The sequence below is a fragment of the Grammomys surdaster genome, unplaced genomic scaffold, assembly GCF_004785775.1.
Source record: "Grammomys surdaster isolate TR1022 unplaced genomic scaffold, NIH_TR_1.0 126278, whole genome shotgun sequence".
Taxonomy (NCBI): domain Eukaryota; kingdom Metazoa; phylum Chordata; class Mammalia; order Rodentia; family Muridae; genus Grammomys; species Grammomys surdaster.
Window position 1 is genome coordinate 3,448,010 of NW_021621078.1, and position 14,629 is coordinate 3,462,638.

Sequence of the window (14,629 nt, forward strand, 5' to 3'; positions counted from 1 at the left end):
GTAGAGACTAAGTCAATGACGGTGGGCTGTCTGGTCCCAAATGCAACACATACAACACAACCTTATACCTAAGGCTCAGGGAACATCAAGGAAAAGGGGGACTGACAGTAAAAAACCTGAGAACCTGGTCAACTACTGCATAACAGTGTCTTTTCAACAGAGCAGGAATGACACACCTATGTGAATGGAAGAAGATTTTAACAAGGCTTCACCCCTAGATGAAGAACTACAGACTACCAATAGTTACTGAGGGAGGAAGAACCAGATTTTTTTTCTGGCATTGTTATTTTATTTCAAAGATGAGACCTCAATCCTAAGTGTTTACCCTAAATACATGCAAATAAGGGCAATGTAAATTGGATGCAGTAGGTTGTGTACATATAAACATGTACACACACACACACACACACACACACACACACACACACACACACACGGCAGTTGGAGAAAGACAGGAAGAGCTGGAGTAGAAATGATGCAGACACAGCATACTCACACATGGAATCCTCGCCTGAGACTGAAAACAACGAAACTGCTCCTTCTAGAACACACAACTTCAGGACTGGCTCTCCCTACCCCAGAAGGCACCATCAAGCTTCTAAAGGGAGCAAGCAACCAATGGCCTACCCAGCAGGCTTTTCACATGCGATCTGGGGCTCACACCTGCCCAGGAAACCCATGCTGACTGAGCTATCTCCTACCCCTCCTCTCCCTCAAATTTCTTTTTTTTTTCCTTTAAAAGATTTATCTAATTAATTAATTAATCTTATATGAGCATACTGTTGTTGTCTTTAAAGAGTTATTTTTTTATTTATATGAGTTCACTATTGCCATCTTCAGATACACCAGAAGAGGGCATCAGATACATTACAGACGGTTGTGAGCTACCATGTGGATGCTGGGAATTGAACTCAGGATCTCTGGAAGAGCAGTCAGTGCTCTTCACTGCTGAGCCATATCTCCAGTCTATCCCTTGAATTTCTTAATGTGTGAGTTTAGAGTATCATTCTCCCCTTCTGATGTATATTTAATGCTCTAAATTTCTAAGCTCCCCTTTCACCATTCCCACCGTCCTGGGAGGCGTGGCTCCAGCAGCTCTTCCTGTGATAAGCTCTGACACTCTGTATTCAACTGTTTCTACTCAAGTTCTGCAATGGTGATTTGCCTGGGGACTTCAGTCCTCTGACAAGTTACTGCAGTTAGAGACGTAACTCGGTGGCAGAAAACTTCTACAACATATGTGTGCCCACAGTTTGATTCCCAGAATGGCAAAAGCCAAACTCAATCTAAACTACCTATGCTAGGTGTTTTTCTTTCTTTTAGCCTCTCCCTCTCTCTCTCTCTCTCTCTCTCTCTCTCTCTCTCTCTCTCTCTCTCTCTCTCTCTCTCTTTCTCTCTCTCTCTCCCCCTCCTCTTGTTCCTCTGGCCCTCTATCTTCCCCTACATCCCTTCTCCTTTTCTTTTCTTCTTCCTTTCCTTTCCCCTTTCCTTTCCCTTTCCCTTCTTTCCCTTTGTCCCCCTTTTCCCTTTCCCTTTCCCCTTTTTCCCTTTCCCTTTCCTTTCCTTTTTCTAACCTTCCCTAGGGAGCTAGCCCAAAGCCTCATGTATTTGTGGCAAGCATTCTATCACTGAGCTATGTCCTCAGCCCTTCAGAATTCTTAACCATTTTTTCTTCCTGTGAACATAGAGAGTAGACTTTCAAAATCTTGACTTGTGAGAGTGGGTCACAGTCTCAAGTGTCAACAAGCCTATGTACCCTGGGGATCTAAGGTCTCTTTCACCAAGTTCAAGGGTTTTGTTTATGTGTGTGAATACATGTCACACATTTAGGTGCCCTCCAAGGCCAGGAGATGCCTTGGAACTGCAGTTACAGGCAGCTGTGAGCCATCTGATATGGATGTTGGGAATTGACCACAGGTCCCCTAGAAGAACAGCAAGTGCTGTTAATCAGTGAGTCATCTCTCTAGCCCCTCGAAAGTCATTTTTATCAAAAATAAAAGTTACAGCTGATTTATGAATGTCTCCCTTTCCTATATCTTTTTAGATAGTGTGTCCATGCCTGTGTGTGTGTGTGTGTGTGTTTTGCTGAGGATGGAACCAAGGACTCATGCTACTAGGCAAGTTATCTACCACTCAGCCATCAGCCATATACTGAGTCTGCCGTCTTGATTTTTTAACATGGTCAGAAATGAAGGACTGAGCTGGCAAGATGACTCAATGTATAAAGAGACTTGCCAAGAAAACCTGCTGATCTGACTTTGATCCTTGGAAGTGTACTCTGACCTTCACATGTATACCGCAAATATGTATCCAGCACATACACAAAAATAACATTTCTTAAAAACAGATATAACATTGTCAGGATCTCTAATCCCATAGAACCTTCTGCAAAAACATTTTAAAAATATGTACTTTTCCTTGGAGCTTAGAGTGACTATGAAATGCACGTGATGAGTAAAAGGTGGCTCTGACAGAGCAAACAATCTGTGTTGCATTTTGCTGTCAACAGAAAACCACTGATGGCTTCTCATAAAATAAGTATCAGAAAGATTTCTGCTAAGGTTGGGGATAAGTTTAGTGGTTGGGCACTTTCTAGCATGCAGAAGGACCCAAGTACAATTATAAACATCACCAAAACAAAACAAAGAGCTCCATTTGCATTTACAAAATCATTTCCACAGCAAATAGCTTGAGTATGGAAAAGACAATGTTAGAATACGAATAAGGAGGTTGGTCTGGGTGTGGTAGCAGATGACTAGCACTTGAGAGGCAGAGGCAGGTGAATCTCTGAGAGTTCAAGGCCAGCTCATCTACATAGCATGCTCCAGGACGACCATAATTACGCTGTGAGACCCTGTCTCAAAACCCCAATAATAAGGAAGTTCTGGCAAAAGTCAAAGGGCTATGCTATTACATAAAAATCCACAGAGCTAAACTCTGCAATACTGTGCAGCTGTATAATGGAATAACACTAATCTTCATAAACTTTCACGGAAAGATCTAAGACCTGTGGCTACACCAAAAGAATTAGGTTGTAAACCACAGATTCATTGTGTTACCTTTTAAAATGAAGCAGTCACATTATAATATACATCTTCTGAAATTACATATATGTTTATACAAAAGAATGGGAAAAGGACAGACTAAACTAGAACAGTATCCATAGGTGATACCTTTAATGATCTCTATTAATGTTTTTATTCTTTAAGGAAAAATGTGTTTGTATATAACCTTCCGTGTAAAAACTACAAACCTTTTAAGAGTTAAGAGAAGTGCTATAATCTCAGTAGTGTGAGCTGAGTCAGGAAGACTACAGGTTCAAGGACAGGCTGGGCTACACAAGTGACCTATTGTCTTTATGAAAAACAAAGAAAACCAAGGACAGGAACGTGAGATGAGGGTGGCCTCGAGCAGTACTGAGGAGGAGTGAGAAAGCAACTGTGACAAGATGACAAACCTGGTAGGATCCACTTCAAAGCTAACATGTTGCCAATCCGAAGATGTGATAATGACTCGTAATAAAGGGTCCAAGAGCTTTTGTAGGTAAGTAGCACCATACACCTAAAGAAACACACAATTAGGCACATATCTATACATCCTGCATTTAAAAGATAACCAACCGAACACATTCTGTAAATAATGTCTTCTTGATAAACCTAGTGCACCCGTGCACACAAAGTGAATGACACATACCTTGAAGCAGAATGTCATTATCTTACTGGCCAAGCTGTTGCCTCGAAAAAGAGTCTGCATGGAGTCTGCCAATTCTACCTCCTTAGAAAACATGTTCCAGAGCAGCTGGTAGAGTAAATGCCGGGAATCAAACAGAGTGACCAGAACACGAGCCAGCTCATCCTAGTAACAAAGCACAGTTGTGTTTCTGTGAACAATTTTACTTTTTTCTTAGGTAGATTTAAAAATTTGTAAAAAGTTAGAAAAAAGGCAGAGCTAAAGCTCACAATCACCTGTTAATTAAGGTAAACAATAACTTATTATTCCTAAGATTTACCTATGGCTATTATAGATGACTTTTAAACCCTGTTTCTAATAGCTGTTAATGCTAAAAATTAACTAGTGAAAGATGAGAGATTTAACGCTTTACCAGAAGATAGAAAGACATCAGGATCTGGCTAAATTACATCATGAAATAAGAGTTTATTTTTGAACAGACTGTTTTCTTAGAAATGATTAAATACAATATGACCAAGGCCAAAAAAACAACAAAAATGCAAACATTTTCTGATTATATAAAAATCAGAATGGAAGGGGGTCAGCTAGATAGTTAAAACCCAAACTTCAGTCAGAGTTACGTACAACTAGAATTATGACTGAGGCTAACTTTTCTATTATTTGTATAACAACCCTTTCATTCTTTACAAAAGCTTTGTGGTTTTTTTGTTTTGTTTTACACAATTAATAAAACTATAATTCACTGTTAAAACAACATTGAGAGAAGACAGAGAAAATATCAGTAGCTATAAAGAAAGAGCCCTCAACCTTCAAACAGTAATAAAGGGGATTCTGCTCAAGAGCCCTATCCTCAGCCTGGCCTGGTCCCAAGATTGTAAGAACAAGGCACTGCAGTAAGGGGAACAATTGAATAATCCAAACTACAAACACCCCGGAAGCCAAAGGCTTTATTCCCGGTAGTTACATAATACATCTTTGACACAATATAAAAACTCTGCCTTCCATTATAAGTTAAGTAAAAAAGACAAGAATTTAGGGATACATTGAAAGCTGTTGGGATTGGGCTCCAGCTTGGGGGATTGGAGTGGGGTGAGGACCTGGCTAGCACAGAAAGGTATCTGCTTCAATTCCAGCACAGCAGTAAAGAGAGAGAGCGCAGCTGCTGCTTTTCGGCCCCACAGTAAATGTCTTCCTCCTATCATCCTTTCTCCTACACCCGGAAAATTCTAAACAACCAAATTTTAAAACATGTATTTACATAATCAATTAAATTTTTAAATAATTTAATTAGAAAAAATGTTAGTACACACTTGTAATCACAGTACCCAGGAAGTAGAGGCAGAAAAACATAAATTTGAGGCCAAGTTGAGTTATATAAGAGTTACACGGGAGAAAAAAAAGACCCACCACATTGTTAGTAGGTATCCATGATTCCTCAACAGCTCTGCAAATACAGTTGGTCCTATGTTTTTTGTTTGTTTGTTTTGTTTTTCTTTTAAAATGTTCCAAGCCATAGTGAGATCTTTTTTTAAAACCCATGGGTTGAGACCCCTTTGAGGATCATATGACCCTTTCATAGGGGGTACATATCAGATATCATATATATTAGATATTTACATTACTATTCATAACAATAGGAAAATTACAGTTATGAAGTAGCAATGAAAATGATTTTATGGTTGGGGGTCAGCACAACATGAGGAACTATATTAAAGGGTCACAGCATTAGGAAGGTTGAGAACCACTGGTACATATGATTAAGAGACATTGTTTACATGTGTGAAACTGTCAAAGAAGAAAAGTAATTTTGGGGATTGGAATAGCAGTTAAGAGCACTGGCTGCTCTCTGAGAGGACCCAGGTTCAATTCCCCATACCCACATGCATATAGAACCATTTTTACTCCAATTTCAGGGCATCTAACAGCCATTGCTGGCCCCTTTGGGCATTTTATACACATGGTGTATGTACAAACATACATGCAGGCAAAATACACACACACACACACACAAACACACACACACATGATTTAAAACAAATAAAATTTCAAAAAGAATTTTAAGTAATTGAGGCCAGGTGTGATGTTGGATACCTTTAATCCTTGCAACAGGAGACAGAGGAATTTTGTGCATTTGAGGATATATCCTGGTTCTGCACAATGAATTCTAGGCTACTCAGGCCACATCAGAGATTTTATCTCCAAAGAAGTAAATACATAGAAAGCATTTTAGGTCAAGCCCAGGAATAGTAGTGTATGCTTTTAATCCCAGTACTCAGGAGGCAGAGGCAGTATATCTCTTTGAGTTCTAAGCCAACCCGGTCTACAAAGCAAGTCCAGGACAGCTAGGGCTATTACACACACACACACACACACACACACACACACACACACACACACACAAACCTTGTTTCAAAACAAACAAACAAACAAACAAACAAAAAACAAAAAAAAGAAAATATAAAAAGAAAAAGGTATTTTAAGCCACTTAATATAAAGCTTAGAAATACTTGTCAAAGCTTCACAGACTTACATCAACATTTGTTTTCTTGTGTTAGGAGGGATCAAGAATAGGGTCTCATGCGTGCTAGACCACAGCTCTACCACTAGGCTACATCACCAGACCTTCACTCTTCATTAAGAAAACTACTAAATGACTTTTAATTACAGTTAAATGCTAAAGAGAGTTCATAATATTTACTGATGATACATTTGAAGATGTGTGAAAAAATTTTAGGTTTGAAGAAAAATAATTTAGGAATGTTGCTAATAAATGGGCATAAAAATACAATTATAAATAAGTTGGCTGTGGAGATGCATGCCTGTGTCCCAACATTTGGAAAAGAGAGGCAGAAAGATCTCTAGTTTGAAACCATCCTCTCTACACAGTTAGTTTCAGGCCAGCCAGAGCCTACAAGGTGAGACCATCCCTTGTCATAAAACAAACAAAACTGATAAGAGGATAGAGCTCATGTTAAATAATTTTACTAATACCAAATTGAATCAAATCGAAACAAGCATAGAAGTATTTTAGAAAGCAGCAGAAACAGTCATCACATTTGAGGTGATTGCACAGAAGAGCCTCAGCATTAGCTGAAGACAGATAAGGCAGGGCCCAGATGAAGTACAGGATTATAGGGCAAAGAATGAAAGCTTTATTTTTAGATATAAAAACCATGATCTCACAGACTCTACTTTAAAGTTGTAGATATTTTTAAATGTGTATTTTCAAGGTATGTGCACATGAGTATACGTGTGTGTTGGTATCCGCACAGACAGATCTCTTGGTGCTAGTCAGCATGTGTCTATAGCTGTCCGATATGAATGCCGGGATCTGAACTCCAATTCTTTTATAGAGCAGCAAGCACTCTTAACCACCAAACTATCTTTCCAGCCTCTGCTACAGGTAGGTTACTTTGATTTTTGTTGTTAATTTTATATAAATGGTAGTTTTGCCTAGGGAGGTCAGAGAGAGCACCCAATCCTTAAGACTTAAGGTACAAGTGGTTGTGAAGTGACCATGTGAGCTAGGAATCCAACCCTCACCTTCTGGAAGACTCCTGAACCATGATTCCAGTCCTTACCCTCCCACTACAGCTTTTAAGCAAAAACTAAGATTATCTTAGAAATTAGAAGCTACTCTTACTAAAGTCTTTTCTTTCTATTTTCTTGTAAAATAAACCATAATAAGGAGGAAGGAAAAAAACAGGAACTCACTGAGTAGCTATAGCTGGCCTAGAACCTGCCATGACCAGGCTAACTTTGAACTCACAGAGATCTGCCTGCCTTTGCCTCCCCAATGCTGGAATTAAAGACATAGACAACAATACGGGGATCCATGTGGTTTTTTAAAATTGAAATGAACAAAAGCTTGCTCAAAGTTTTCAAACATATTAAGAATCCTGTAGTTTTATGGGCAGAGGGTGCAGATCAGTGATAAAGCTTTTGCCTAACATGTATAGGCCCTGGCATCAATTCCCAGAACACAAATTTAGAAAGACAAATAGCCATACATGTCTATGGTATTTTATCAGTCCATTTTGTTTTGAGACACAGTCTTTATATAGCCCAAGATGGCCTTGAACTTGCTATGTAGCCAAGAATGACCTTTGAGTCTTGATTCTCTTGCCTCCATTTGCCAAATGCTAGGATTACAAGTGTGTGCCAGCACATCCAGCATGCCTTCAAATGCAAATTTCAAATGCCAATGATAATGTAATACTTCAAGTAAAAATTAAATTATGTAAGGCAGAGATAGTTATCAAGCACAAATCACAGATTATAGATGTAGCATTACTTACAACTAAAGTTAGGCTCACTAATTTATCTAATATGTAAAGACAAGAGACAACATTGTTTTACATTTTCTTCTCATTGGTGACTATGTGAACTTTTTTCACTGGGTTGGAAAAAAAAGAACTAGTCAAGGGTATCTCTACAGAGTTTTGTCTCTACAGTTAGAAACAAAACACATTAAGAAAAAACGTTTAATGACTCAAGTTGGTCAACTACTATTTTTTGAGACAGTCTTATAGTGCTCAGACTGGCCTGAAACTCACTATCTAACCAAGGAGGATCTTGAACTTCTGAACCTCCCATTCCCACTTTCCAAGAGCTGAGATTACAGGCAAGCACAATCATGATGGATTTTCTGGTCCTAGGAGAAAACATTATACACCGATAAGCTACAGTCTTGGCTCTCCATTATGTAAGTCTTCCCTGTCAATTCACTTAATGAACATTTATGAACAGACTTATTTTGAAGCACTAGCTGTATGTCAGGCATTCTACTTCCCTACTTTCTCAATGAACTTACCCACTGAGAACAAGGGACCACATTGGCCAGAGCCATAGCTATAGGGAGTTCTCCCTGGTCTCCCATCATGGTGACCAGTTCCACGAGTCTCTCAAATCGATCTGCCAACACCGTTTCAGCAAGTGTATCGAATTCTGTTCCTTGTTGAAGGATTTTGGTGAGAACTTCCATGAATGTAGCTCTTGTCTGTAGATCCTTGTGATACCCTAAGCCTGACGAGGACAGACAGATCCAAATTTACTCCCACAGCCTGACTAATACAGCTTCATCTTACATGTTATATCAACTCTACATTTTTATGTTTTATGTATATGAGTGTTTTGCATGCATTATGCCTGGGTATCAATCACATGAATGCCTGGTTACCACAGAGGCCATGTCTCCTTAAATAGAGTTACAAATAATTATGAGCCACTATGTGAATGCTGGGAATTAAACCTAGGTCCCGTTGAAGAATAACCAGTGCTGTAACCACTGAGCCATCTTTCCCACCCAGCTCTCTAGGTTTTATATTTCAGTTTTGGTTCTGTTTGCTTGCTTGCTTGCTGGCTTGCTTGTCTGTTTAGAGACAGGGTCACTTGTAGCCTTGGCTGACCGTGAACGCAGCAATCTTGTTCCTTTCTCCTGGTTAATGGGTACTATGCTGGGCCAGTTTTTTTATGTAGCTTTCATTTGATCTCACCTATGGAGTGCATGAGTCCACTGTCCACATTAGCATTGAGTAAGTTTGACATTGCAAGCACTGTACAGTGCCTCAGAGATGCCAGTCTCCGAGACATGCCACGTTTCCTGCCACCTGTTTGTGCATTTTCATCTTCAACTTCACTACAGTCATTCAAAAGGTTCATAAATAATGTGAAGTACCTGAAAAATACAGAGATTAACCTTTACACAGTGAAGGCCACACTAACCAGAAAGCTAACCATCCATTCTGAGTAATTCTGTGTGACACTGGAACAGCGGGACTGTGGGCATTTGCTTTTATAATGCTGGGGTAAGAAGTCCATGTGGCTCATTACTGAGTTGCTGGTAGTATTATTTTATCCTGACAAAGTACAGTATTTATTTCATGACATAAGCACAGATGTACCATGTTTGCTGGCAAAAGTCAGTTTTAATATTTAGCTATAAAACTCATGGTCCAAATAGTTTAGACACTGTCATTTTAAATGACTTAATGAAGCAATCTAGATACAATACAAGGAAAATTTCAATTACCACACTGTTTTCTTTAAAAATACTACACAAATTATTTTTCTATCTTGGTTCCAGCTTTTTACAAGTGGATACATTATTTTCCCGAAAGCATCCAATGGAATTAGAAGTAATTAGGTCTACTTTTAAAAACAATAATTAGCTACTTTGGCTACATTCCTGTGGGGGAAGGAAGCTGTATTTGCATTTTGCTTTGGTTTTCAGTGGCTGACATTTACTTAAGGAATAACTGTGATTTGGCCTCCATCAGCTCCACCCCGTCTCCTTCTTCAGGCTGCAGTGGAAGACCAGCGAGGAGTGAAACTACTGCTTCCATGCTTGCTTGGTCCAAATCTCTAAAGAAAAGTAATTTAGAAACTATGAACCTTTTAGACATGAACTTAAGGAGCTCTCTACTTCATTAACTAAACTATAAACACAACCTAATTAATATCAGTAAATACATCAAGCTTAAAACACATACTCAAAAACTGCTAACTGGTGGGGAAACTTACAGATAAGTAATCTTTAGCATAATATCTATATTAAATCAAAATTATGGGGCTGAGAATGTAGTCAAATTTAGAATCTACAAGTCTTGGGTTCAAGCTCCAACATCACAATATAAAGATGAAAAACCTCGACAAGCACGCCTTTAACCCCAGCACTCTGGAGGCAGAGAAACAGGTGGGTCACTGAGCTTGAGGCCAGCCTGGTCTATAGAATATGTTCCAAGACGGCCAGGGCTACACAGAGAAACCATGTCTTGAAAAACCATCAATCAATCAATAAATCAATACATAAGTGGCCAAATGGATAAACTGATGATGATGATGATGATGATGATAGAAGAAACTCAATTAATCAACCAGCCAACAAATAGTATATATTATCAAGTTATAGCTGGCCAGAAAAATGGATGAAGTTATCATCCAATCACAGTTACCATTTCTGCTATGTATCAATTATCTGTCATTAAAGCACCTAAGCAATTATGCCTTAGAAAGACTCACCATAATTATGTTCCTCAATGTTTTTATCTAAAGTAATACAACCTGATGCTTTATCTATCTTCTTTCAAAATAACCGTTAACTACACTTCCTAAGCTAATACCACTTTCCTAAGCCTATGTCACATTTCAACTAAAAGTCCTTCCATTAAAATTAAAAGAAAAAAAAGGAACTTTAAATACTTCAAATGCAAAATCTTACCACCTACAAATCAACTTAATACACCTATCTCTGTATGGTTTTTATGAGTAAAGTAAAACATGATAAACTTTAAAAAACAAAACAAAACACTCCTCCGCCTTCTTCCCCCACCCGTCTCTCCATTCTTGTTCTGTTTTAATTTACCTTGTAAGGCATTTTACATCATCATCTGCTGCTTGGTTTGATGTTCCCATAACCCAGTCTGTTAGGTATTCTACCATCTTATTCCTACAGAATGACAAAAGGGAAAAGAGCAAACACATTTTTAACACACAGCTTACTGTTTGATTATTTAGAAAAAGTTTTATTGAATAGTTGTATAGCTCAGGTTGGCCCTGAACTTCTGCCTTAGCTTTCTGACTGCTGGAACTGTAAGTGTATACCGATACACCAAAACTTTGCTCTAATAGGGCAAACAGTGGATGAATCTAGTGTGACTGTATAGAACAGATACCACTATTAGGGGTAATGAAATAAAGTCAGAAGGGCACAAGGAGATACAATTCGGATGCTGGTTCTTTGCACTGGCACTTTGCAATGTGGAAACAGAAACTTTCAGTTCCTATGAATTAATTAGTTTCAGGAAAGGGGAGAAATTTTAAAAAGACAGACAGAAAACAAAACAGAAAAACAGATGCCCATGGGCACAGGGCTTTTAGAAAATTGGTTAAGACAATTAGTAAAAACAAATATGCACAACATTCTGCACCTACCTCCCCTCCCCATACAACCAAGCCCTGCTACTTTTCTACATTTTGCTTAATACTTATAAGACCCTGCTTTGCTCTTCTGAGGACTCACCTAAATTTCATTTCTTGACAAAATGAGAGGTCGTCTCTTCTTGCCATCATGACTTCAACTAACTGACACAATTTTGTTTTTATTTGTATTGCGTGGACCATATTCCCAAGAACACGAACGTATCTAATTGAATATAGAATAAAAATGATCAGATATAGACAAAAGGTAAGGTATTCTAAATTTAAGTAAAATTAAGTAAATGTAACTTTAGATATGAACAATATTTAAATCTTGCTTAGGTAGGAACATATACAACTTTTCATTATCTTATTGCCAGAGTTCACACTGGGTGTGTAGTAAAAAAAAAAAAGACAAATTATTTCATCATACCTATTACTGGTGTATAAGAGGTCTTGTCTCGTAAACTAAGACTCTGCTGTGATTCAGGAGCAAAATGCTTACCTGACCAGATTTAGCATCATTGTCTCAATGCTTGCTTGTCCCAGATGCTCAGAGCTGCCTTCAGTATGATTATCCAGTAGGTTTTTCATTATGGCTATGGTTTGCTCTACAAACTGAGTATTGCTGTCAGTTAATAATACCTACAAACACAAAAACAAAACAAAAACAAAAAACAAAGTCCATTAGTGATATTACATCAATGCACAGAAAACATCACCAGGATAATGAAACTGACATAACCATTACATACAGGCACACCACAGGCAAATAAACAAACATAGATACACAAAGGTACTAATGCACAAATCCAAGATTCATAACTCCAGGCATACCCACGGGCCTGAGTTCTTTAGAAGCAGGTTGATCCCTAGATTATATAAGATTTTTTCTGTAATTATGAAAGTTTTTAAAATTGTAAGTGAATTATCATGTTGGTATATAATTTTAATAACTTGGGACAAACAGTCTTGATTTTTTTTCAAACTATTATTATATTCATAAAGAAGGGTAAAAAACAAAGTGGAGAAGACTTCACCTGTCCTTGAGAGTCAAAAAACTTGCTGATGGTATTCTTCAGTTTGTTAAACAACATTGGATACAGAGCAGGACTCAACTCCAGACCCACCAGGTCCTTAACATTGGTCCGTATCTGAAGCCCCACTTTCTCATGGTTACACACCATTAAGGACAGAAGCCGGTCCATAAATCTGCTGACAGGTGAATCAACATTCCCCTCAGAAGACATTACAGAAATCATAGACCCTTTGCGTTCACTGACAGGGCCCATAGGTGGGCTGTATGTCACTAGGCCAGAGCTGCTTCTCTGTTGCAGGCACACTCCACCAAGGGCACAAAGGAAGCCAGTCATGTTGATCCATTCCTGCAGGGAGTCTGTGTCAGACAAGTCTATGGATCCTCCTCCACTGACATGGGACATCCGTCTTTTAACAATGGTCTTATGAAGACTGTCTGCAGCCTAAACACAACATTTTTGTGAAAAGCATGAATTCAACATAGATTGAATAAAATCTTACAAATTACTCTTATCTATTTCTACCAGGAGGAAAAGGACATTTTATATTTAAAAAAAAAATCTTGAAACTACCATATACATTAATTTTTTATTTCAGTTTTAGGTATATAAATGTTCTGCCTGCATGTATATCTGTGTACCATGTACATGCCTAAAAAGATAAAGGAGAATGCTAGATTTCCTGAATTAATGTTACAAGCCATTCTAATCTATCATGTGGGTGCTGGAACTCAAACCCAGGTCCTCTGGAAGAGCAACCAGTGCTCTTAACCACTGAGCCATCTCTCCAATCCCTACCATACACATTATTAGAGAGCCACTTAACACATTTTTGTCATAGCAAGACTAATAAAATCAACCTGAAGTGTCAAATTTCTTTTTAAAAACCTCTGATGTGTACTGATGACTCTTTTTTTTTTTTAAGATTTATTTATTTATTATATATGAATACACTGTAGCTGTCTTCAGACACACCAGAAGAGAGCATCAGATCTCATTACAGATGGTTGTGAGCCACCATGTGGTTGCTGGGATTTGAACTCAGGACCTCTGGAAGTGCAGTCAGTGCTCTTAACCACTGAGCCATCTCTCCAGCCCCACTGATGACTCTTAAAGGAGAAAAAAACCTAGTCATAAAGGCCCATATCATCTATGATTCCATTTGGACAACATGTTCAGAGAAGGTAATTTTGTAAAAATAGAACATAGATTAGTAGCTACACAAGGCTGGAGGAGTGGAGACAGAAAGACAGGAAAAACAGCAAGTTAGAGCTAAAAACAGCTAACTGGGAACAGGTTTGGTGGGAGGGGGCATTCTGTGAAAGAATGAAAATGTACTAAAATTGATTGTGTATAAACTGGCAGTTATAGAATTCTGTGGCTATACTAAGAACAATCACTAGGTTGGCCACCTTATGAAAGATAACTCTACAGTATATGAATTCTATGTGGATTGAAACAGTCAACACCCACACTCTCACCTGCAAAAGAAAAACTTTCGTGATCTAAGGCTGTATTATTTCCCCTAAACAACTTCTACTTGTTCTAAGTGACCATAACAGCAATGGTAGGATAAACAGTTTGTCTCAAAGACCCGATAATGAGAGCAGTATGGGTGATATAAATTAGTTATACACAAACTAATTAATTATTAATATCTGGGGTAATAGATAATTGGTGGTAGTTGCTGAATAAAATGATTCACTTGATGATAATAGTTAAATAAAATGTCCAAAGTTTAAAATTGCACTTAACCTTAAAATGGGCTCAATTGTCTGCTCACCAGATCTTTAGAGTATCTAACAATACAGCATAATGAGCCAGACGGGAGGCACACATCTGTAACTCCAGCATTTGGAAAGTTAAGTAAGGCAGGAGGATCACTGCAAGCTCAAGGACAGCAAAGATACTGTTTTATATATTAAGTTCTAGGCCAGCAAAGATAAATAATCAGATCTTGTCTCAAAGAAAACATACAACATGAG

At 38.2% G+C, this 14,629-nt stretch overlaps 1 protein-coding gene across 2 annotated transcripts in view; it reads right to left on the reverse strand.

Annotated features, from left to right (window-relative positions):
* Positions 1-14,629, reverse strand: part of Nf1 (neurofibromin 1) — a 244,273-nt gene that overhangs the window by 122,811 nt on the left and 106,833 nt on the right. For both annotated transcript variants that reach the window (XM_028759210.1, XM_028759209.1), the window contains exons 21-29: positions 12,648-13,088; positions 12,113-12,252; positions 11,711-11,833; positions 11,054-11,137; positions 9,937-10,053; positions 9,186-9,367; positions 8,504-8,715; positions 3,694-3,855; positions 3,458-3,561 (exon numbers count right to left, since the gene is read on the reverse strand). In XM_028759210.1, the coding sequence (XP_028615043.1) occupies positions 3,458-3,561; positions 3,694-3,855; positions 8,504-8,715; positions 9,186-9,367; positions 9,937-10,053; positions 11,054-11,137; positions 11,711-11,833; positions 12,113-12,252; positions 12,648-13,088 (1,565 nt within the window). The remainder of the gene's footprint in view (positions 1-3,457; positions 3,562-3,693; positions 3,856-8,503; positions 8,716-9,185; positions 9,368-9,936; positions 10,054-11,053; positions 11,138-11,710; positions 11,834-12,112; positions 12,253-12,647; positions 13,089-14,629) is intronic.